Source organism: Podospora anserina, chromosome 6 (genome assembly GCF_000226545.1).
Source record: "Podospora anserina S mat+ genomic DNA chromosome 6, supercontig 2".
NCBI classification, from domain to species: Eukaryota; Fungi; Ascomycota; class Sordariomycetes; order Sordariales; family Podosporaceae; genus Podospora; species Podospora anserina.
In genome coordinates, this window is record NW_001914857.1 from 1,215,436 (window position 1) to 1,236,579 (window position 21,144).

General features: G+C 52.8%; 8 protein-coding genes across 8 annotated transcripts, besides 4 other annotated features; 4 read left to right on the top strand and 4 right to left on the bottom strand.

Moving 5' to 3' along the window:
• Positions 1–267: 267 nt before the first annotated feature.
• On the bottom strand, positions 268–1,057 carry PODANS_6_3050 (uncharacterized protein; the record flags this gene model as incomplete). Its single annotated transcript, XM_001910153.1, has 4 exons — positions 268–354; positions 410–471; positions 535–818; positions 891–1,057. The coding sequence occupies 4 exons, from the start codon at positions 1,055–1,057 to the stop codon at positions 268–270; spliced, it is 600 nt and encodes a 199-aa protein (XP_001910188.1).
• Positions 1,058–1,425: 368 nt separating this feature from the next.
• PODANS_6_3040 (uncharacterized protein) lies at positions 1,426–2,402 on the top strand (the record flags this gene model as incomplete). Its single annotated transcript, XM_001910154.1, has 3 exons — positions 1,426–1,429; positions 1,487–1,593; positions 1,659–2,402. The coding sequence occupies 3 exons, from the start codon at positions 1,426–1,428 to the stop codon at positions 2,400–2,402; spliced, it is 855 nt and encodes a 284-aa protein (XP_001910189.1).
• Positions 2,403–2,857: 455 nt separating this feature from the next.
• PODANS_6_3030 (uncharacterized protein) lies at positions 2,858–3,894 on the bottom strand (the record flags this gene model as incomplete). Its single annotated transcript, XM_001910155.1, has 2 exons — positions 2,858–3,314; positions 3,371–3,894. The coding sequence occupies 2 exons, from the start codon at positions 3,892–3,894 to the stop codon at positions 2,858–2,860; spliced, it is 981 nt and encodes a 326-aa protein (XP_001910190.1).
• Positions 3,895–5,765: 1,871 nt separating this feature from the next.
• Positions 5,766–5,785: a sequence feature (primer 555).
• An 8-nt stretch (positions 5,786–5,793) lies between these two features.
• Positions 5,794–5,824: an STS (microsatellite 285/555 NON POLYMORPHE).
• A 192-nt stretch (positions 5,825–6,016) lies between these two features.
• Positions 6,017–6,036: a sequence feature (primer 285).
• A 136-nt stretch (positions 6,037–6,172) lies between these two features.
• Positions 6,173–7,114, bottom strand: PODANS_6_3020 (uncharacterized protein; the record flags this gene model as incomplete). Its single annotated transcript, XM_001910156.1, has 3 exons — positions 6,173–6,405; positions 6,476–6,814; positions 6,916–7,114. The coding sequence occupies 3 exons, from the start codon at positions 7,112–7,114 to the stop codon at positions 6,173–6,175; spliced, it is 771 nt and encodes a 256-aa protein (XP_001910191.1).
• Positions 7,115–7,859: 745 nt separating this feature from the next.
• On the bottom strand, positions 7,860–9,887 carry PODANS_6_3010 (uncharacterized protein; the record flags this gene model as incomplete). The annotated part of the gene is made up of 2 exons (XM_001910157.1): positions 7,860–7,947; positions 8,002–9,887. The coding sequence occupies 2 exons, from the start codon at positions 9,885–9,887 to the stop codon at positions 7,860–7,862; spliced, it is 1,974 nt and encodes a 657-aa protein (XP_001910192.1).
• A 1,010-nt stretch (positions 9,888–10,897) lies between these two features.
• Positions 10,898–14,362, top strand: PODANS_6_3000 (uncharacterized protein; the record flags this gene model as incomplete). The annotated part of the gene is made up of 2 exons (XM_001910158.1): positions 10,898–11,054; positions 11,115–14,362. 2 exons carry the CDS (start codon positions 10,898–10,900, stop codon positions 14,360–14,362), a joined length of 3,405 nt encoding a protein of 1,134 aa, XP_001910193.1.
• Positions 14,363–15,499: 1,137 nt separating this feature from the next.
• On the top strand, positions 15,500–18,243 carry PODANS_6_2990 (uncharacterized protein; the record flags this gene model as incomplete). The annotated part of the gene is made up of 2 exons (XM_001910159.1): positions 15,500–15,800; positions 15,911–18,243. 2 exons carry the CDS (start codon positions 15,500–15,502, stop codon positions 18,241–18,243), a joined length of 2,634 nt encoding a protein of 877 aa, XP_001910194.1.
• A 1,023-nt stretch (positions 18,244–19,266) lies between these two features.
• Positions 19,267–19,340, bottom strand: a tRNA (tRNA-Val).
• A 919-nt stretch (positions 19,341–20,259) lies between these two features.
• On the top strand, positions 20,260–21,090 carry PODANS_6_2980 (uncharacterized protein; the record flags this gene model as incomplete). The annotated part of the gene is made up of 1 exon (XM_001910160.1): positions 20,260–21,090. One exon carries the CDS (start codon positions 20,260–20,262, stop codon positions 21,088–21,090), a length of 831 nt encoding a protein of 276 aa, XP_001910195.1.
• Between the last annotated feature and the right edge of the window lie 54 nt (positions 21,091–21,144).

A 21,144-nucleotide genomic window follows, 5' to 3' on the forward strand; every position in this document is an offset into this window, starting at 1 on the left:
GGTGGGGGGTTTGTTTTGTTTGAGGGGGGAGTGAGGACGTGATGTAGGTTATGGGGTAAGTTTGAAGGTTTCATATGGAAGAGGGACATTAATGTGGTTTGGGTACTTGTATCTCATAGTCCGGGTATCTCTCCGTTATCGTCTGAGCATCTGAGCTTGGTTAGTCACATTCTACCTTACATTTTTGAGATGTACGGATCATGATATTCATTAATGCATAGAGTGGCAACCATCCTCGTAAATTGCTTTCTCATCTTCCAGCATCACTCACTCGTCAGCCCCCTCATTCAACTTATTTATCACCAACAACGACACGCACGCGCCGACGATACACAGCGCTATGCAAGCCATCACCTATTATCCCATCAGTACATATTCCTCTTTTTTGTTCCCCTGTCCCAGTACTTACAGTCTGCGTCTTCCACCCTGTCTGCACAATCGCCGCCCTCCTGCTGTACTTATTCACCGTTTCTACCATCTCATCAGCAACAATTCCCCTCCCCTCCCCTCCCCTTCCCATTCCACATTACTCACTGATATAATTCGCCAAGCCCACCCCAAGACAGCTCACACTCAACGCCCAGAAAACCGCCCCCAAGGGATACGCCATCCTCAACTCGGTCTCTGTCGCTGTTTTCCGCAGATGAAAGGACAGGACTATCGCGACGGAGACAATGGCCATGTAGATCGATAACCGGAGGTAAGAGAGAAAGGTGCGCTCGTTGGCGCAGTGGTCGCGGCAGTCGGAGGATTCGTTGTTGAAGATTAGGGGGCCGAATAGAGGGGGGTGGAAGAAGGCTCTGGCGAGGGGGTCGCGGCTTGTTGTGAGATGAAATTATTAGTGCTGAGGATTTGAGAAGACATGAGATAAAATATGAGCTGTGATTTACTCTATAATCTGGTGAACATCCACCGGCCTTGTCAGTGAAGCCAATGGCTGACAACACAAACTCGACCGGGTGAGGTCTTCCTCGTCTATTTGATCGCTCATGGCTGGATTTTGGTCTGGAGGGATGAAAAGTGTATTTGGGATGGTTGGATAGGTAGAGGGCATCATAAAATTTCTATTTCGTAAGTTTGATATGAGATGTGATGAGTTTGTATAAGTGTGCTGCCCTCACAAACATGACGCCATCGTGGGCTTGAATGAGAACCTTGCTGGTGTTTGTTGCAACGAGTGGGGGTGAGCGGGGGTCATTCTTGACACTTATCGGAGCGCTTATCGGTGGCAGCGGGGCACGCGTTGGGCTTTTAATTAGTGCGGCTTCTGCCTGCGCGACCTGACGCGAAGGAGCTGGGAGGGAAACGCGTCTTTCGGTTTATTCACCTTTCCAAGCATTTTGAAGTTTGTTGTTGACTTGACTACGACACCACCCGCGCTATTGACAGACTTCTTGCAACAACATATAACGACTTCAGGACACCATGAGTATGCTATACCGATCAGGAACACAATATTGACAGGCTAAGGCTAATGTAATGGCAGCATCATACGGCGGGTATCAAAGAACGGGCTATGGCGCCCAAGGCGGTGATGAGGGCGGCGGCTTCATGAGCGGTTCCCAGCAAGGCAGTCAGGGTCAATCAAAGAGGGTATGTTCCCACATAAGGTCTCGCACTACCTGAGCCCCCAGGCTAACATCGATCCCCCACAACAGAGCACAATCGACGAGTACCTCCGCCCAGTAACTATCAAGCAAATCCACGACGCCAAAGCCGGCTACAACGAGTCCGAGATCACCATCGACGGCTTCCCCGTCAGCACAGTCACCCTTGTCGGCCAAGTGCGCTCCGTCCAACCCCAAACCACAAACATCACATACAAGATCGACGACGGCACCGGCGGTACCATCGACGTCAAGAAATGGGTCGACCTCGAAAAGTCCGAATCAGGCGCCGAGACCCCCTTTAGCCTTGACACCTGGGTCCGTGTTCTCGGTAGACTCTCGAGCTTCAACGGCAAGATCCACGTTGGCGCACACCATGTCAGAGTGATCGACGATTATAACGAGGTCAGCTATCATTTGTTGGAGTCTACCTATGTGCATGTCTGCATCTCGAGGGGTTTACCTGGTGGTCCTTGGCCACAAAAAGAGGGTGCGGCTGCTGGTGGTCATGGTGGAGGGGACTCTGACAGCATGTTCATCGACAGTGGGAATGGGTATTCAGGTGATGCTGCGGCGGCTAATGCTAGGGTGGCGTCTTGCTCGAGACAGGCCAAGTCGTTGTATCAGTTCATGCAGAGCGATCCAAGATCGATAGAAGGGATCAATGTCGCTGATGTCATGGCTGGGTCTGGGATGGGCAAGAGGGATGTGCTTGCAGCGGCGGATGAGTTGTTGGGCAACGGTATTGTCTATACCACTGTTGATGATGAGACCTGGGCCATTCTCGAGACATAAAATTGTTTGGTGTAGGGGGCATGTACAGATTGAATGACGGGATATGCATGGCGAGGGATACCACGGCGCCAGTTATTTGACTGATTGCTTTGATTTGTCTCATGTAGAGTACGTACAATTCCCATGGCATTCTGATTTGGGGCTACCGAAGGATCATTGCAGTTGTTCGGTGGATTATAGCTACTATCTAGGTAGATCTGACCTAACAGTCGTAAAGAGCGCAGAACATCATCTCAAACAAGAATCCAAGACCAATTAGCCAAACAAACAAAAAGTCAATCTGCGAGCCATATGTTGAGTATGGCGATACATGTAAGCAAACGACCCCCTTTCAAACTTGGTCAAAAATCACCATAGGTTGAGTTGATCAACCAGCATCAAACATCCAAAAACAAACAAAACAAAAACAGAAAATTCAGACGCACCAGAAACCATTCCTTCCTCTCTTTCCCAAATCAACCAACAACCTTGCCAACCCTCCTCCCCTTCCCCGTCGCGCCCGGCTCCCGCACCATGATAGTCAACCTAACCGGCCACCTCCCCCTCTTCAAATAAATCTCCTTCTTGATCTCAAACCCAAACTTCTTGTAATACTCATTATTCACCGCCGAGCTCGACTCAAGGTACATCTGCCTCCCCTCCCTATCCGCCCTCATCATCCCATCCCTCAGCAACCGTCCCCCCAAGCCCCTCCCCTGAGATCTCGGTTTAGTGCCCAAGTAAACCAAATACCAAGCATCATTCTCCTTCTCCGGGCCCAAGACCTCCCGCTTGGTGTCGTGAAGCAGAGGGAGGATCTCGTCAAAGAGACGGCGACGGCCTTCAGCGCAGAGTTGGAAGTGCAGACGCCAGAGCCCAGAGCGGAAGTGGGTTAGGTAGCTGTCGAGGGAGGGGGGTGGGTTGGGTGGTACCCTTTTTCTTTTATCAACACTTTGTTTTCATCATGCGGTGAGGGGAGGGGCACTTACCAAAGAGCAACACTATCAAAATCCTCCCCCACCGTCGTCACAAGCCCCCCGCCGATGCAGTGAGAGGCGACGGTGTAAGTCAGGATATCGACATGAAGGTTCCATTTGTCTTCCGCCGCACCCTTGCCCTGTCGTCCCTTTGCCTCGCCGCCGAAACCAGCCCAGGTGAATGTCACCCCTCCAGATGTGGTGGCGGAATCATCGTTGGAAAGAGGGGATTCAACAGCGGGGTTGCTCTCGATATCCACCAGATACCTCGCGTAGTCATCCGCCTGGAACGCGTGCGCGAGACTGAGGGCCGCCTCGCGGCATTCGTGGGTTTGGACGGTGCGCACTTGGGTGTTCCAGGCTGCGGGGAGGAGGGAGCGTTTGGTGAGTGTTGCAAGGACTTTCACGCCACTACTGCTGCCATTCCCACCACTGTTTGTTGTTGTTGATGAGGTGGAGAGTGGAATGGTCGTGGCGGAGGGGTTGGAGGTCGTGGTTGTTGTTGTTGTGGTGGTGGTGGTGGTTGACGTCGCCATGCTGGGCTAACGTCTCGTTCAACTACATCATGGTGAGCATGAGATAAGACGGACGACTTGGGAGGGAGAGAAGTACTTTATGTGTCTGATATATTTTGTATACTATCACCCGTATGGACTCTCGAAAGCTGACTTCTCGAGACGGGCATAAACCCTATTGAGGACGACCTCATTAGCATCTCGGTCTTCCAGAACAACCGCAATGTGTGATTTGATGACTTACTGGACGGGTGGCGGAGGCAATTAAGTGCGGTTCGCAAATCAGCAGACATCAATGTGGTCTTTGAGCTGTCCTGGCTCCGTTGGCTGGTAAAAACAGAGGAGGTGAAAGTGTAATCGAAGAAAAGGTCTTGACCAAGACCCGGCTGTATGGGTTATCTTCGAAGAGCGGCTGTTGTTGTTCTCGAATGTCTCGTTACACGTAAGAGTAAAAAGACAACGAGAGATAGGTTGGGGGGGAAAGTGTTTGTATATATGTGTAAGTACCAGCCTGCCGGAGAGTGGATGGATGATTGTCGTTTGGGGTTTCTTGGCGTGGGCTGTGTAAGACGGGTTGATGGTGATAGATTGGATAGTGGGAGTGGCAAAATGACTGGATGGGACGAGTCCTGGTAGGGATTGTCCTAGTAGTCTGAGTGGTGGTAGTAGCAGCGGTAGCAGGTTATGGTCGTTGTGCAAGAAGAAGCAAACAAGACAACAACAGCAGCAACACAGCAACAACTACAAGATCGAACAAACAAACAACAGGCAAGACAATGGCAACAGCGCGTAGTGTGTGTGCGTGCCCTTGATGCTAAATTGCCCCCCTGAATGGGGGACTTTCAAGTAGACTTGGATAATACGGGGGGGTGTTGTACTGGATCAACTCTGGGGTAGTGGTAGTTCTGACGAAGAATCCAAGAAGGCGACGAAGTGGCAGGTAGGCACCTTGAATATGTAGACAGCAAACTAGGACGGACCTCTTAACAATTTCTGAGACAAATGACACGAAGGGGGACCAGCTTGCTCCGACGTAATGAGACAAGGATGACGAGAGTCGGAGACGATAAGATAGGTGGGATGAGAAGTTCCCAATGTTTGGAAATCAGGCAAGCAGCCGGAGGAATGCAGCGGGCTCTTTTGGGAAAGACGGGGAGCACTTACACCACGCCCACGAGGACATGCATGTAGGGGAACGGTGGGCTCCCCATGTGTGAGCACTCACACCGCAGAGAGCCGGAGAAGGTCTCCCCCAGTCCACCCAGTCATCAGACAACACAAGTCCGTATCTCTCTGTTAGGGAATAGGAAATGGTCGGGAATGGTTCCGTTGAAGGTCCCGGACAACGGGGCGGGCGTATCCATTGGCTGCCAACGGCTGCCCACAGACCGGGGGAAACCAGGGAGGTCCCAAGGACGGAACCATGAAGCAACGGCAGCGCCGGCATCCCCAACGTCGGTCAAAGGTGGGGGTTGGGATCTCGCCTTCGTCCAAACTCGCTATCCAATGAAGCCTGCACGAGATGCAACCTGTACAGCATCCTGTTGACGAACAGGGTCCTTGTCCCCAGGCTCAACAGTCCAATTCCTAGCGGTTCAGCTGCACATGCCAAGTTAGACGGACTAGGGGACTGGGGGGACTGTGCTGATCCGAGCATCGGGTCCCACCGGTGTTTGAGTGGAAAGTTGGCCATCAAATGGTCATGTAAGTCGCCCTGTTCCAATCAAACGTCGTCAATTCGTGGCCTGTATGTACACGGATATGCAAGATGATCAGGTGACGCAGCCATGGGTGTCCTGACCGCACGCCCTGCCTGCAGCCGCTGGTTCCCGAGAGATAGTAATACCTGTCATGATAAGAGCTTGTCCAGTCGAAGAAGAGATAAACGGGTGGCATACTCAGCAGCAAGCACGAACAGCTTTGTTGTTGTTGTTGTTGTTGTTGTTGTTGTCACATCGCATGGTTGCATGCCCGGAGCACCAATGTTCTGTACCCCCCGTTGCCGAATCTACAGGAAAATAGTTCTTCTGATTATTATTTTGGTAGAAACCCCCCACCCTAGCCCCCCCAAAGCAATTGCTCTGCGATTAAGTAAGACTACCAGTGTTGTGTATGCAAGGTGCTGAAAAAGGAAGCAAGCGGCTCTCTGCCCGGCTTTATAAGTCGCCGGTCCAAACAAAGCAGAGAGCGGATATCTTAGGCATAAAAAGCGGAAACCAATCGGACGGCCAACGTCTCGAAAAACTGCACTTTTCTTTTGCTGTGTTTTGCTGTGTAATCCGAATTCCGATCCCGTCCACTACATGCGGCGGATCTCCTGCTCGTTCTTGTACTTGTCGAGCCCGGTGTCCAAGTTCGCCCACCACTCAAACAGCATCGAGTTGCAGATCAGCTTGAACCAAGGCGTGAACTTAAGGGAAGGATCCTCAAAGAGCTGCTTCAGCTTCTCGGCAGAGACATACTGTACGTCCTTGACCTCGTTCGGGCTGGGGTTAAGATCGACATTGGCCTTGATGAAGAGAATGTAGTCGACTAGAGTGGTACCTCATGGTTAGCACATTGGCACGACAGCGCGGGGCGGCTGCACATCATTGCTACTCACTCTCGTGCTCGCCCCATTTCCCGTCGCTTGGCGCCTTGTAGTGAATGCGTGTCAGGAAGTGAAAGTCCTCCAGGGGGACCTGCTCCTTCTTGATGCCCAATTCGTGGTCCAACTTCCGTCGCGCAGCATTCTTGACGCCCAAAACAGAGTCCTCCAGGTTGGACCCGGTCTCGCTCGCCATGTGCAGCGGGTGCGAGCAGCAGGTGTTGGTCCACATGTCCGGGAAGGTAATCTTCTCGGAGGCACGCTGCTGAAGAAGCAGCTCGTTCTTGTCGTTGAAGAGGAAGACGGAGAAGGCGCGGTGCAAGAGTCCCTTGTCGATGTTCGTCATGAGGTGGCCTGGTTGCGCGTGGTGTTCCTGGTCAGTACAACATGAACCCGCGCATAATAACCCCTCCCCCCCTTTCCTAGCTGCTTCTTGTATTATGGTGACAACTCACAAAGCTTCTTGCTGGCAGTTCCGATCGGCATATCATTCTCGTCTGTCACGATGCAGACCTCGTCCATCAAGCGGATCTGCTCCTCATCGTGGCCCTCGAGCGCCTCGCCGCTGGTGTCGATATCGGGGAACAGGCTAAGGATGGTCTCGGCTGTGATGGGGACGCTGCGCGTCTGGGTCTCGATGGTGGTGACAGACATGGTAGGCGGTATAGATGAAGTGGGTGAGGTTAGGAGCGCGTCACGGGTGGTAGACAGAGGGTTTGGGCGCAAGTTATATTGGAAGGAATTAAGGTTCCCCAACAAGTCCACGATAAGGGTCAACACAGCTGCAATTTAAAGTGGGTGCCCTGAACCCTTCTGCTTTATTGCCCGGGTAATCGCCGGGCCCCGGCCCAGCAGCCTGGCACGAGGGGCAAATCGCGGGGACCTCTGGCAGCCGCCAGAACCCTTCAAAGAACACCCTTGCCACCCGAAGGGTGCACCCGCCACTTACACCCAAAGAGGAAGATAAACACAAGCTTTGCATCGAATGTCATTGTGCCCATCATGTGAGTTGAGGGCGGTGAAATGTTTTTAATGAAAATCGTCACCAAACCTAAAAAAATCGTCTTGGTTTTTGGTGGAAGTAAACATTGTGTACGTAACCATTAGGTACTAACCGGCATGGCCCGGCGGTTGATGCCCCTTTTTACCCCTATTCTCCAACTTCACCCGAGCCCCAAATTTGGGCATATATCTACTTATGCTTGCCTCACATCCCTTTGTAAATATACGCTGAAACAAGCGTTATGTGTATTTTTTCCCAAACCATCGCAATAGTCAACCCATTCATAGTTGTTTCATAGCCTATTCATTCTGCCATTCTTGTGATGTCGTCATATGTTTCATCAACCCGATTTTCTCCTCTTCTCTTCTTCCAAATCTTTTTCTTGGATTTCTATCATCAGCCGGCGTTGTTTCTGTTCTCAGCCTCTTTGGCTGCCTGATCCCAATCAGATGCCCAGATAAACGCATATTCAACCAACGACACGCTAAACAGGAATATTAGCAATCGCATCATCAAATCTGGTTCAAGGAGTACTCACAGGCCTAGGCCAATCGTGACGCCGATCCAGAGGCCAGTCAACTTCCAGTCCAGGCCAAAGCCCAAGCCAAAGGATATGGGCAGCGCCACGACATAATAACAGACCAAGTTGGCGTATCCTCCGAATTCTTGCTTGCCAATACCACGCAGCAGCCCATGAGAGACAGCAGCCATGCCATCGAAGACCTGCATCAGCGCACAAACAGGAAGGACCTTCGCAACCAAGTTGATGACATCCTCATCGTCAGTAAAAAGCCGCGGGATTTGATACCGAAACACCGTCAGCATCGTCAGGTTAAACACCCCCACGAGAAAGCCTCCAAATACAGTCACCTTGGCCGAAGTCTTCGCAGCGTCCACCAACTTAGCCCCCACCAAATTCGCAACCCTCGTCGAGCCCGCAATCGACAACGGAAACGGAATCTGAAAAGTTGTCGAAGTAATAGTAACCAACACACTCTGCGCCGCCAGCGTCGTCACCCCAATCCTCCCACACAACAGCGTCAAAATCTCAAAAGCGAACCACTCCGCCACAACCATAATCATCCCCGGCAACGCCAACCTAATCATCGGTCCCCAATTCCTCAAGGCCCCCTTCTTAAACCCTCCCCACGCCTCCTTCCCCTCCACCTTCCACACATATAGCCCCAACAACAACGGCAACAAATTCTGCGTAATAGCCACCGCCATCGGAGCGCCCTTAAACCCCCAACCCAGCTTCCACACAAACAAAAAGTTCAACAGAACATTCACCGGCGCCGCCACAAGCAGCACATACGTAGTAGCATGAAACAGTCCCTGGGCCAAGACAAACCGTTTCCCTGCTTCAAATATAGCATACGCCGGCGCACCCAACACAATCGTCCTGAGATAAATCCCCGCAAACGCCGCGCTCGCCTCTTCAATTCCCAGTTTGATCAATATCTCCTCCGACTTCCACCACACCCCCATCACCGGCACGAGCACCAACATCAAAAAGTACACCATCCTCTGCATCTGCAGCCCCACTAGGGTCTTGTGCCCAGATCCAAACGCCTGCGCACAGAGGGTATCCAGACTCGTGGCCAGACCCTGGATAGGAGCGTAGCAGGTGATGTTTGCTGTCATGGTAGCCAATGTCACTGCTCCTAACTCGACAGTTCCTAGTCTTGCAACAGCAAAGATGGACGTTACTGTCAAGGAGTACTGCAGCAAAAAGGTGACAATCAGTGATTTGGAATAACCAGCAATAGTTTTCGCCTCCCGCTGCCAGGTGGTGCGGATTTGTCCTGCCGCCACGGCAGCTTCCCATTGCTCGTTGAGATTTTCCGGGGCATCTGATGGATGACGAGAGGTGCTTCCCAGCAAGGGAGCCCGCTCATCCGGACCGATGATGATGCGAGGTGCTTCCTCATCACTGGACGGAAGAGGGACCTTGGTGCTGAAGAGTCGTTTGTACAACCGGGAGAACTGGCCGGCGATGCCTTTTGGTGGTGGCTCATGGTGGTGTTTAGGCGGAAGAATATGATTGTCCCTCAGCAAAGACCGTTCAGCATCACGGCTGCGGGCTCGCTCAGTGCGGGTGAGTAAGGCGGGATCATCATGTCCCAAGGGAAGAGCAAGAGCTGGGCGGGTAGTCCCAAAGGCTATCCCGCTTGGCCGGCGGTACAGAGTTGGTCCTTGGGTGGCATCGTCTTCTCCATGGTCAGATCCGTCAACTGCTTCTGTGTCGACGGGTATGTCTTCGTCATCGGAGAAAGCTGCAAGGTCTCGTGCCAGGACTTCTTGGGCAAGAGGCGAAGTGGAGAGGAAGGAGTTTGCTAAGGATGCGTGGCGGTCATGGTGGCTGCTGGGGATGGAAGATTCTTTTCTTGCTGGAATTGGCTGACTTCTTGGACTTGAGGGCATTTTGATGACCTTTTTTACAGAAGTATTTTGTGTGTGTTGAAAGTGTTCAAGGTAAGTCCGCCACCGGAGAGAGCTTGACGGCTCGGCCTGTTCGGATGAGGCAAGCCGGACCGGACCCTGTGTTGGTAAAAGACGGGACGATGAACCGAATGCGACGCAGAACCCAGAGAGTATTTTTGACGTTGCAGGTTGAGCTGCAATGCAATGCACGACGTTCGGTTTATCGAAGAGGTTTTCAGGGCAAGTGCATGAGAGTGAAGGTGAGAAGTCATGAGTCAACTCGAGGAGGGAGGTCCCCCTCTCTTGTGTAGGAACTGGCTGGGCCCTTGGAGGGGTGTGACTGCACAGCACCCTGGCAAAGGTTAGGTAAAGATTGACCGTTGTTTCGGAACCCGTACATAGAGAGGATTAGTGCATGCTGCCGATAACCGGCATTACTATGAAGCATCATCGTACCTCCCCCGCTTCGAGAGGTAGGTGAGAAAAGTGGTTGGTGGCTGGGCCATTGATTGTGGAGGACCGAAGGTGCGAGTCGTAGAAGATCTCACAGATGCGGTCATCCAAGCTGTCGTGCGAGGCCCCTGCAGGTCGTTGAGCTGATTGTTCAGAAACTTGGGTTCGTGCCAAGATACGGGTTAGGGTTGTGGAGCAGAGTCGTTCTGAATAGTTCGCTTAGTTCTGTCCGCGTATGAAGCCAAGTAGAAAACCAAGATATCGAGTGAGAAACATATTAGATTAGGTATCTTTGAGCTTCATCGAGTAATTTAATTGTGTGAACTTTTAAGTTAGTTGGGTAGTTGGCTTCCTATCAATAGAATGGGGAACAGAAAGCTTGGTCTTATCTGACTGAAGCTAGTGATCTTATCGCCCGGCTAGTTCACGATTGGAAAGCGGTGACTTGGTGCAGAATAGTGAATTTCCCAGAAAGTTACCCAAGCAACGCTGTTTTGCGACAGCAAACCCGAATTCTTGTCGCATAGTTCATTCGACATTGGATTCGTTTGCGCAGAATGGGGAAACGGTTCTCTTATGGCGGCGATGCTGCCGGTGGTCCGAGAAAAAGAGCCAAGGTGGTTCATGAAGCACCGACGTCCGAGGAAGTCCACGCCAGCAGACAGTTGAGGCAACTCCTGGTATTCGACCAGGACCCAGCGCGGTCAAGACATGGTTTGTACCTTCCGTTTTCAGTGTTGGCAGGTCAATTGTGCGGCTAACTTGAAATTCCAGGTCTTCAATCGCTCAAACTCTACCTTGACGAACTCCTCAGCACAGATGGCGGCATAAAGAGCGAACGCGCCAAAATTCTCCGAAATTATTTGGATTCAGAGAAACCCGCCGAAGATGGGGAGAACCCGGTCTACCTGCCAGATATTATGCACACATGGAGTCATGCCGGTCAAACCAACAACGACAATCTCATGTCCGCTGTTCCCGTGGTGCTCGTCCTGCTCCTGAGGCTGCTCTCCCAGTCGCTTGAGACCGTCCCATACGGGCTTGGAATTTGCAGAACACTGTTGATCAAAGAATTTCAACAGCTGATCAGTCGGAATTTAACCGCTGACAAGGGGAAATCCTTTGTCATCTCTCCCACACTTCGCTTGTTGAGGGAGGCGGTCAGCTTCGATGGAGGGACGATTGCGAGACCCCTTTTCAGGGCGAGGGCGACCATGTTGAAATCATTGGCCCGCAATATGGGTATCGTCCACATGGGAGAGGACAAGGAAGACACCAAGCGACCTTCGGCTCGCACCAATGCTATTCAATTCTTTCTCGCCGCAATCAAATACCTTCACCCAGAGGCGAAGAAGGAATTGCTCTCCCAAAGAGACATCGTCTCTGCGCTAACCAGGGACGTCAAGCAGGATCCTCCATATGTGCTCAAGGAGCTACTCGTTGGGCTGAAAAATCACATTATCATGGACGATAAGGTTCCCCGCGAGGCCAAGTCAAACCTGCTCAACACCTCGACCCTTGTTCGATTATCGGCGCTTTACCAGTATCGCCTCGATTCCCCAGCCGAAGACGAGCCTTCGATAGCTGATATGGCCCACGAACTATTATTAGCTGTGTGCACAAACCCAGCCTGTGGCGTCTTGAGACAGGACGCTGGATTCTACCCCCGGGAGATAGACCCAAACACGACAATACCAAGGGCGGAGCTCGACGACTTGGGCCTGGAAGCGGTTGCGTGGATGAACAAGTTCAAGACGGAAGTGCCTATTCGAAACTTCACGCTCTCGAACTTTCTACCAAATCTGCGCCCTTGGTCAAGCGTCAAACAAAGCGAACTCATCACCTCTATCTTCAAGGTGGCACCGGAACTAGTGGCCAACTACTTCATCAACAACAAATCTTTCACCTTTGAACCGAAGCTTTCTGCCACATGGATTGGTTACGCGGCGTTTTTGTTCGATACCGTCATTCTCCCAATACCAGAGAATCTGTGCCGTGGTCCAAACGTCCCCGAGCTGCCCCCACCTACGTCAATTGTTCTTGACAACGTCCTCCCGCTTCCTCTGAACCAAAAGGCCCTCGTCCGCTGCCTAGAACACAAATCAAATATGATCAAGTTCTTTGCCACGAGGATCCTGGTAGTGGCCATAGAGAAGCTTGATGCTGTCATCACAATCTACCAGGACCCTTCTCACACCAATAAGTCGATATGGAACGAAGCCGCTCGAAGGCTGGTGGACGAGTTTTGCCAGCGCGCCCCTGGCATTCGCAATATGATTACTGCATGCCAAAAAATCCCCACAGAGGATCTACTCCACCGCGAAGCGGCAAGTCGGCTGCTACGTCTATGCTATGAGGTGCTGCCTCAAGCTACGCTGAGTGCCAAATTGGATGTTTCCGCCCATCTAGACGCTGTTCTGGGCCGCATCTCCAACCAAGAACTGGAGGATCCGCGTGACTTTGCCCTCGGGCTGAAAGAACTTGAAAGTCTTCTGGCTATTGCTGGGTACTCTCCTGGCATGCGGTGGTTCGGGGCTTCGAAAGGAACCACTTTGTCACCTTTCACTCAGCTGCTGAAGATCTGCGTCGAGGCCCCAAAGGGTGTTTCGCTGGAGGCGATGAAGCAGGTTTTGAACTTTGTGGCCGTCGAACAACAGCTCGTTCCAGGTCATGCCGGACACCCTGGCTTGCTTCCGTTGATTGAAGCTCTTCAGTCCTCTTCCAAGTACGCCTCTCAGGCATGGCCGTTCTTGGATAACTGCTTAACGCAATGCGCCAGCAAATCGGTGAAGTATGTCGAAATGCTGCAAGATATTGCACAAGAGATTGCCGAGTCCACTAGTCAAAACATCGATGGGCCACTCGTGAGCCCCATCATTCTTGCTATCCGGGACCAACTTCCCCACGCATCTAAGAATGGAGGGGAAGAGGTGCTCAAGGCTCTTGGCCGAATTTTGCCTAGCTATCTGGGGCTGTCAGTCACTGTTGGTGAGAGCAGGCCGATACTCAGCTTGATCTTTTCCAAGATGGTGAGTGACCTCCCAGATCCCAAGGGCAAGCTTGCCAAGGCAGGCGTTCCTGAGAGGCTTGAATTTCAGCACAATTCTTGGTCATCTTCGAAACCAAAATCCGAGAAGAAGGCAGTGGATACACAGGATGCGGCCACACTCGCAACGAACATCGATCAAGAAACCTTGGAGGGCATGCTGCATGTCCCAGATAGTTTGGAAGCAGAAAACTCAGCTTTGATGAAGTGGGCAAACAAGACAGCAGATGAACTTGTCGACGAAGGTTATGCGACCTCCTTGATTGCATTGCTGGCATCTGAACATGCCAGTATCCGTAAAGAGGCGCTTGTTAGTATTCTCAAGGTGGCAGACAAGATCAAACAATCACAGTATGAAGAGAACGAGCAAGTTTGGCTGCTTTTGTCTGAACTCGCGGAAACGGCCAAAGACAATATCAACAACGGACCTCTGCCCAGCACAATAGTCGCGTTTGCCAGCCACGCCTTGCATATCGTACGCGACCCGCTCCATGGCCTTTACCCCAAGGTCAACATTTTTTTGACTCGAGGACCATACTGGAGTCTGGACAAGCTGCCTCTGGTGGATGAGATCCTGACCGAGGAGCCCAATGTCGGCGATGCCTTTTATACCCAGATAAGTTGGCTGTTGACGTACCTCATCGACGGGTTACGTTCAGCTTCTGACCTGGAGCTTTACCACAAAAAGCGTAGCCGGGGACCAATCTTGGAGAGAATCCTTGCTCTGGCGGTCAACCCATACATGAGGCTACCACTACGCACCCAGGTGTTGAGATTACTCTACCGGGCTAGTAGTATCGAGGGTGGCAGTACTACGCTCACGACGAGATTCAGCGTGATGAACTGGTTGGAGGAACGACGGTCCGCGTGCGCTGATTCCAGTGAAGCTGCAGTCTATGATGGCCTGCGCAGGAGGATATGGGAGACGTGTGACCAGCAAAGGGTTACAGAATGGAGTAAGAACGGGCTGCCTTGAGCATTTAAATGTATAATTGTAGAGCATGTACGAGACAATACCAAGATACCAAAGTCGTTTTGAAGATTACCAGCGGAAGCTCGAGTACTGTTCTCAAAGGAAGTTGGGGGCCTGTGATTTGTTGAATGAAAGGGTTGTGGCTGCCTTGACAGCTGCAGCAAGGAGTTCCCGTCTTGGGGACACAAGGACTCCCCCACATTTGCATCATGGTCCCTTTGATGCCTTGCGCGGGAGCTGAAATTGTTGGGCTAGGAATTGATATGACCAAGTGAATGGTCTTGTGAAAGACATGATTGGTGAGGCAAGTCTACTGCAAGAGAAAGCGAAAGGCAGCTCTTATCGATAAGGATATCTCGCCAGTGAGGTGTTTGATTCAGGCTTCGAAACAAGAGACAACGACCCCGCCACCTGCTCCCCAGCAACTACTTCCATCTCTGCCATTGCATTGCACCGAAAAATCTAACCCTGCGGACAACGGCGGAGTGTGAGTTGAATATCCACATCCACACGTAGTCGGTAGCACTGTCCACCGGGCCACTGCTTGTCGCACCGCCACTGCCCGTTCTACCGTACCTAGTGCCCAAAAGCCAGTCGCCTGAGACCCTCTCTCCTTCCAGAACGAACTCCGTTTATCATTGATTTGCTCGACCGCACACCCACACCCACACCTCACCCACACCACACCGCAGCACACACCCGCAAACAAGAATCTAAGAGCCCAAAATCACCGCGCTTCCACCGACCGTCCTACCTCGACATCACATCCAATTCCCCATCCGCCGAACCTCGAGCAACAAGTTCCCTTCCCATCGTCCCGTAGACCTGCCTTTTCTGCACCGCTCCACACCTTGTCACCTCGCCCGCAATTCACCTGCCAACACAGCCGACTCCTGATCAATCTCGGGTGCTGGGATAACCTCCTCCGGTGAGGACCGCCATCAATCACTGCGCTGCCATCAATCGAGCGCTTGGTTTCACATTCGATAACTCTCGAGCCTCTATATTCTAACCAAACAAGCGTCAGCCAAATACTCCTCTGCGGACGTCTGGTCGACATCATTCGGCCACGCCTGCCACAATCTCCATAGACAGGAGCGCCCAACGACCCTTTCATGGTTGCTGCTTAATTTAACCACGATGGCTCAAAGATACTCTTACACCGAGGAGCACCTCCTCTTCTTGCGCCAATCTCCGCTATGTGTCAAGCCACCGGGCCTTCCACCCGCTGAAGAGTGGATGGGGTATGCGACGAAGGCCCAATTTCAGATCATACGTACAGGTTTGGCTAACCCCTCTATTTTCTCCAGGCCACCTCCCGAAACATTCCGCAATCAGCCCGGAAAGGTCAACGATGCTCGCAAAGGCGGCGACAGTCTGTTGCTGGGCCAGGAAAACCGGCGTCCGACATTGGATCGCAATGCTAGCCGAACTTCAGGATGTATGGATTACCCCTTTCCCCCCCCACCCAAACTGCGTTGGAGAGAGTGCATGGCGCCCAACATCAGCCCAACAATTCATCACCAATCTTTGCTAATTCGACAAAAATAGTTGCTGATGACTTGATTCTCGGCCCCCCGCGCAATGCCTTCGCATCTGCAACCGCAATCCGCGGCGCCCGGAGCGGCGATGCGGATAAAGGATCGAAGGATCTCGACAGACCGGACCGAACCGATCGCTTCAACTTCCGTAATCGTACCAACGACGCGGACTCAACCGGTGACCGACTCGGTCGGGATAATCATAATCGAGACGGCAAAGATGGCCGGAACAACAATGGTTTCCGGCGACGTGGAGACCAGGACCAGGATACCGAGGGCTGGAGTACCGTGAAGCCTCGCAAGAGCTTCGGCGCCGAAGGAGCCGAACGCTTTCAGGGACGTATGGGTGGCGCTGGTACCGACCGCTTCCCAGCTCGCGACGACCGCCGGACTAGGGACCGTGAAGACCAGGATGGTGGAAACCGCCGTACCTTCCGCCCACGTGATCAAGAAGACGAGGACCCCGAAACACCACGGAGGAATGGACTCACCAGAGGCAAGACCGACCCATGGTTCAGCAAGGACAGCGGGACCGCCACTGCCACCGAGGCCTCGACAGGACAGAAGCATATCGAAAGAAAGAGCTGGAGAGACCGTGCCCCTCCAGAGGAAAGGCCTGCGGAAAGACACAATGACCGCCAGGACAGAAACTTTGAAAGGCGCTGGGATCGCCAACAGAAGGTTGAGAACGACCCGGAGTGGATGGCCGAGCCTGCGGAAGAACCTTCTCAGGGCCGCACCGCGGACGATTTCCGCAAGTTCATGGAAGCTATGAAGAGCGGACCCAAGTCGGATGAGAAGCCCGCTTCGATAGCTCTTGACAAGCCTTCAACTGACTCCTTTTTCGAACTGGAGCCCAAGGTGCTCTCAGCACCCGCCGTCGAGAATAGACCCGATAAGTTTTTTGAGGCTTTTGGAGGTACAGGCCTTGATGCAGGCACGCCCGCTGCCGAAGCCAAGGACGCGGCCAGGCCCAAGGGAGCGAAGCCATCACGGTTCTTGTCATTCCTGGCGCAGCAGGAGAATGGCCAGCCCAAAGCTGAACCACCCACCCCGGCACCAGCCGCATCTGTTGGCGATGGGAAACCGCCATCGGGCGAGGCCGACAAGCTTGCTTTCCAGCAGCTTATAGAGAAGCTCCATAGCAGTCGTCTGGGAGGCTCAGGCAGCCCTACCCCAAATGGACCTCCACCCCCTGGCCCTCCCCGAGATGCCCCTGGAGGACTGTATAATTTGATGCCACAGAAGAGCAATGTGGCATCTCCAGAGCCATTTCAACAGTACGGAAATGACAGGCGTGATGATCCCCGCTTCCGTCCTCCACCACAGCCGTCTCCTTATGAGATGATGACATCTCGCATGGGTCTGCCGGGTCCATCTCATTCCCCGCCAGTCAGTCGGCCGGAGCATGCCTTACAGGAACTCCTTTCTCAGCGCCAGAGTCAGTCCAATCCTCGCGGGCCTCAAACACCTGGCGTGGTCAACGAAAATACGGAATTCTTGATGCACCTTATGCAGGGCCACCGGCGCGTTGAAACAATGAGGCCTGAGCAACGGCAGCCAGATCAGCATTTGCCCGAACAGCTCCTCGCCCGTATGCAACAACAGCAGCAATCCAGCAAGCAGGGGCCTCTTCCCGGAATGCCAGACCGTGAGCACCTTGAATACCAGCGTGAGAGAAGCGCGTCCCAGCGTCAGCAGCAACTTCGTGGACAGCCGGGACCACAAGGCTTCATGGATGAGAGTCAATTCCACCCCGGAGATATGAATGCCCGCCCTCCGCAACAGCCGACACAGATCCTGCAGCGGCCGATGCCTCCTCCTGGCTTGGATCACCAAATGCATCCTTTCCATATGGGTGGCCCCTCGGGCGGTGCGGGCCCGGCGCCTCAGATGCAGCCACAACGGCCAATGATCCCACCTCCCGGGCTGCTCAACAGCGGTCCTCGGAATGCCAATGTCGGGCCCATGCCCGGAATGCAGTTCCCACCAAACTTCCCGCCCCCACATGGCCCCCCAGGTCCCAGCAACTTCCCATCTGTACCGCTACCTCCACACATTGGCGGCCCCCCTCCTGGACCCCCTGAGGGCATGGCAGGACCTCCCAGGCAGATGCAACCGCCTCCGGGCTTCTTTGGCGGACCCCCGCCCCCGGGCTTCATGGGACCTCCCGGTATGGGATTCCCAGGCGGTCCCGGCGCGCCGGGCGGACCGGGCGGACCAGGGCCTGATGGTCTCGGGCCAAATGTAATGGGCTATGGCGGGCTTCCCAGTCCCTTTGATAGGATGGAGCGGATGGACAGAAGGGGCATGATGCCTCCTCCGGGAAACTTCCGCGGCTAGAGGAATGACCGTGAAGGAAATCCGGACCAGCGCGTGCAAATGGCCTTGGAGCATATTATGCAGGTGCGGGAACACGAGGAACGAGTTCGTGAAGAGCACAAAAGGGAACATGGGCGGCCTCATCTTTAGCAAGCCTTCCGAGGCTCTAAAACAACGGAGGTTAACCTGAAGAAAGCAGAGACAGTTAGGGGCGTTAGATGACGATGTCACGAATTGGAAGGAGGTGACGCGTATCTTGACCGCCCACGTCTACAAGCGTGCTGCCTACCTCGACGAACAGCTGGCGACTGGTATAAGATGGGTTCTCTTTTAATTGTGTACGGGCATGGCCTACTCCCAAGAAAAGCGGGCAATTTTGGAACAGCGGACGGTGGTGGTGGCATAGTTCTTAAGAAAAAGGTTTTGTCGATAATGGCATAAAATCAGGGGTAGGGACGGAAGGAGTGTCTGGTGGTGATTTTACCTAGGCAAGGAATGAGATGATAGGAGTATGGGACAGAGGTTGGTGAACGATTAACCACTGATCTGTGGTGATTTTTGGGCCTCTTTTCTTTCTTTGTGAAGTCTAGTACTACTACGTTTTCTGTTTGGTGTGGATGTTGTCTGAACGGTGTGCTGTGTGGTTTAGCAGTATGTAGTAGTTGTTTGATTGGTACCTCCTACTTTGAGATAGCGCGAGGCTAAGGGAAGCGAGGGGGGGTTGAAAGTGTAGGGTTATGTTTTCTGTGAGGGGGTTTAAAAGGTGAAGGGCGAGCAAGGAGGAGCGTTGAAATGATGAACTAGCAGCGTTGCTGTTGTGACTTGTGTTGCTGAGGGGGGAATCAAGCGAATAATGAAGATGAAAAAGAATTTACAGTGAGCCGGGGAGCATTGTGAAATCTTTGTGGCATAGTGATATGGAACCTGTGTTGTTGCCTTTTCCAAGATGGCACTTTAATAAAGAAGACTACAAAATGAAGCGAGAAGTACAAAAGAGAAGTGTGCTGTTGTGAGGAAACAGCAGCATGGAAAAAGATATGGTTTTGATTTCGTCCAGGCTCGAACTGGAGACCTTCAGTGTGTTAGACTGACGTGATAACCAACTACACCACGAAACCATTGGTTGTTGTCAAAAATAAGTGGTGGAAGATTGGTACATGTGGAGAATGTTGCGGTGGGGGCGTGATGGGTGGAGAAAAATGGGAGGCGATGAGACGATGGATAAAGAAATCCGGGGATGTTCGTGGGAAGTGTTTGAAGAGGTAGCCTTGGGCTGTTGGAAAGATTCAACTCCAGAGAGAAGGTGCTGGTCTCTTTTGGGTGGCTATTGGGCACCTTGAGGGTCTTGCCGTTGATAAGGCAAGCGGCAAAGCGGCAAATGACCTGTGGCACCATGGAGCTCTTCACTCAAGACGCCGTCTCAAATGTGATTACGATGCAGTCAACTGCAATAAACATCATGCCATGGGAGAATTGAACAAGTCAAAGAAATAGAAATCCCCAGAATCCCCAGCTCGGGATGGCGGAAAGGCGTGTAAGTGGCCGGCCGGTCTCGGCAATTGGGCCCCCGGCCCAAGCAATCGCCAATCAGTGAGCTGGTCCCGTGCCTGGGCGACATCGCGCCTGTTGCCTCGGCATGTGCTTGCTGGGTTCGCCGTCACCAACCACTCGCACTCGACTTGTCGAACGCCTCTGCTTTCTCTGCGGTTCTACGACTGCAACATTAAAGAACCAGGGCGAGTTTCTGGTAAATTTTCAACAAACCTCTCCGCTGCAGTGTTTAACTGTCGGGCTTTGAGTGGCAGATGGTGATAGTAACGTCATCAATTGTCGATTCAACGCATCACTAAAGAAACAAATAACATCCATTGACCTAGCAACCCAAACGACAAAGACATCATTGAATAAACGTTTAATTCCAACGAACCCGATTCAGTATAATACCTCCTTTCGCACGCCTCGATTTCCGAACCAACAACCTCTTCTCTACCGATAAACAACAACTAAACCTCACCGGGCTCCCATCAACAACAAACCATGCCCCGCCCAACCCAAACCATAACCCTCCCCATCCACCCCCTCCCCCCAGGCGCGGTTCTTCTCCCGGGAGTAATCCAACGAATCTCCGTCTCCTCCCTCCGCCCCGACGTCGCCTCCCTCCTCGCAGCAGTCTACACCCGCGCCGCGGCCGCCTCCACCTCGTCCAGCAAATCCGGCCCCAGCGGAAGAATAGACACCATCCCCATCGCCTGCCTCCCCCTGGCCTCCCCGCTGATCAACTACAAGGGTCAACAGCTCCTCCTCCAGAAAGAAGACTCTCCATCTACACCACCCCCGAAAATCGACCCCTCCAAAGCCACCAAGAACGACCTCTTCCCCTACGGCGTCGACGCCAAAATCACGGGTATCGAAGGTCGTGGAACGGGGGAGTTTACCCTCCTAGTCGAGGGCATCTGCCGCGTAAAGCTAGAAAAAGCCTGGACCAACACCGAAAGAGGCTTTCTCGAGGGCAGGGTAATCGACCTCGTCGATGATGCAACCGAGCTTGAAAAGGGCGGGGTGGTGCTCCAGGAATTGTTTAACCACCTCAAAATGCTGAGTCGGGAGTTGGTTGCGATTCTTAGGTTGACTGCCATGTTGCCGAGATCTGGTCAGCAGGGTTTGTCGCCTTTGTTGGCTAGGAGACTGGATCTCTTTATTACACGGCAGAAGCAGCCGGGGGCGTTGGCGGACTTTATGGCGAATATTGTGGAGGCTAGTTATGAGGAGAAGTTGATGGTGCTGGCGGCGGTGGAGGTAAAGGTGAGGGTGCAGAGGGTGATTGATTTGTTGGATAGGCAGGTGAATGGGTTGAAAAAGGGGGAATAAAATTAACGCTATTACACCAAGCGGGAGTGGTGATGTTTCCATTTTTGGGAAAAG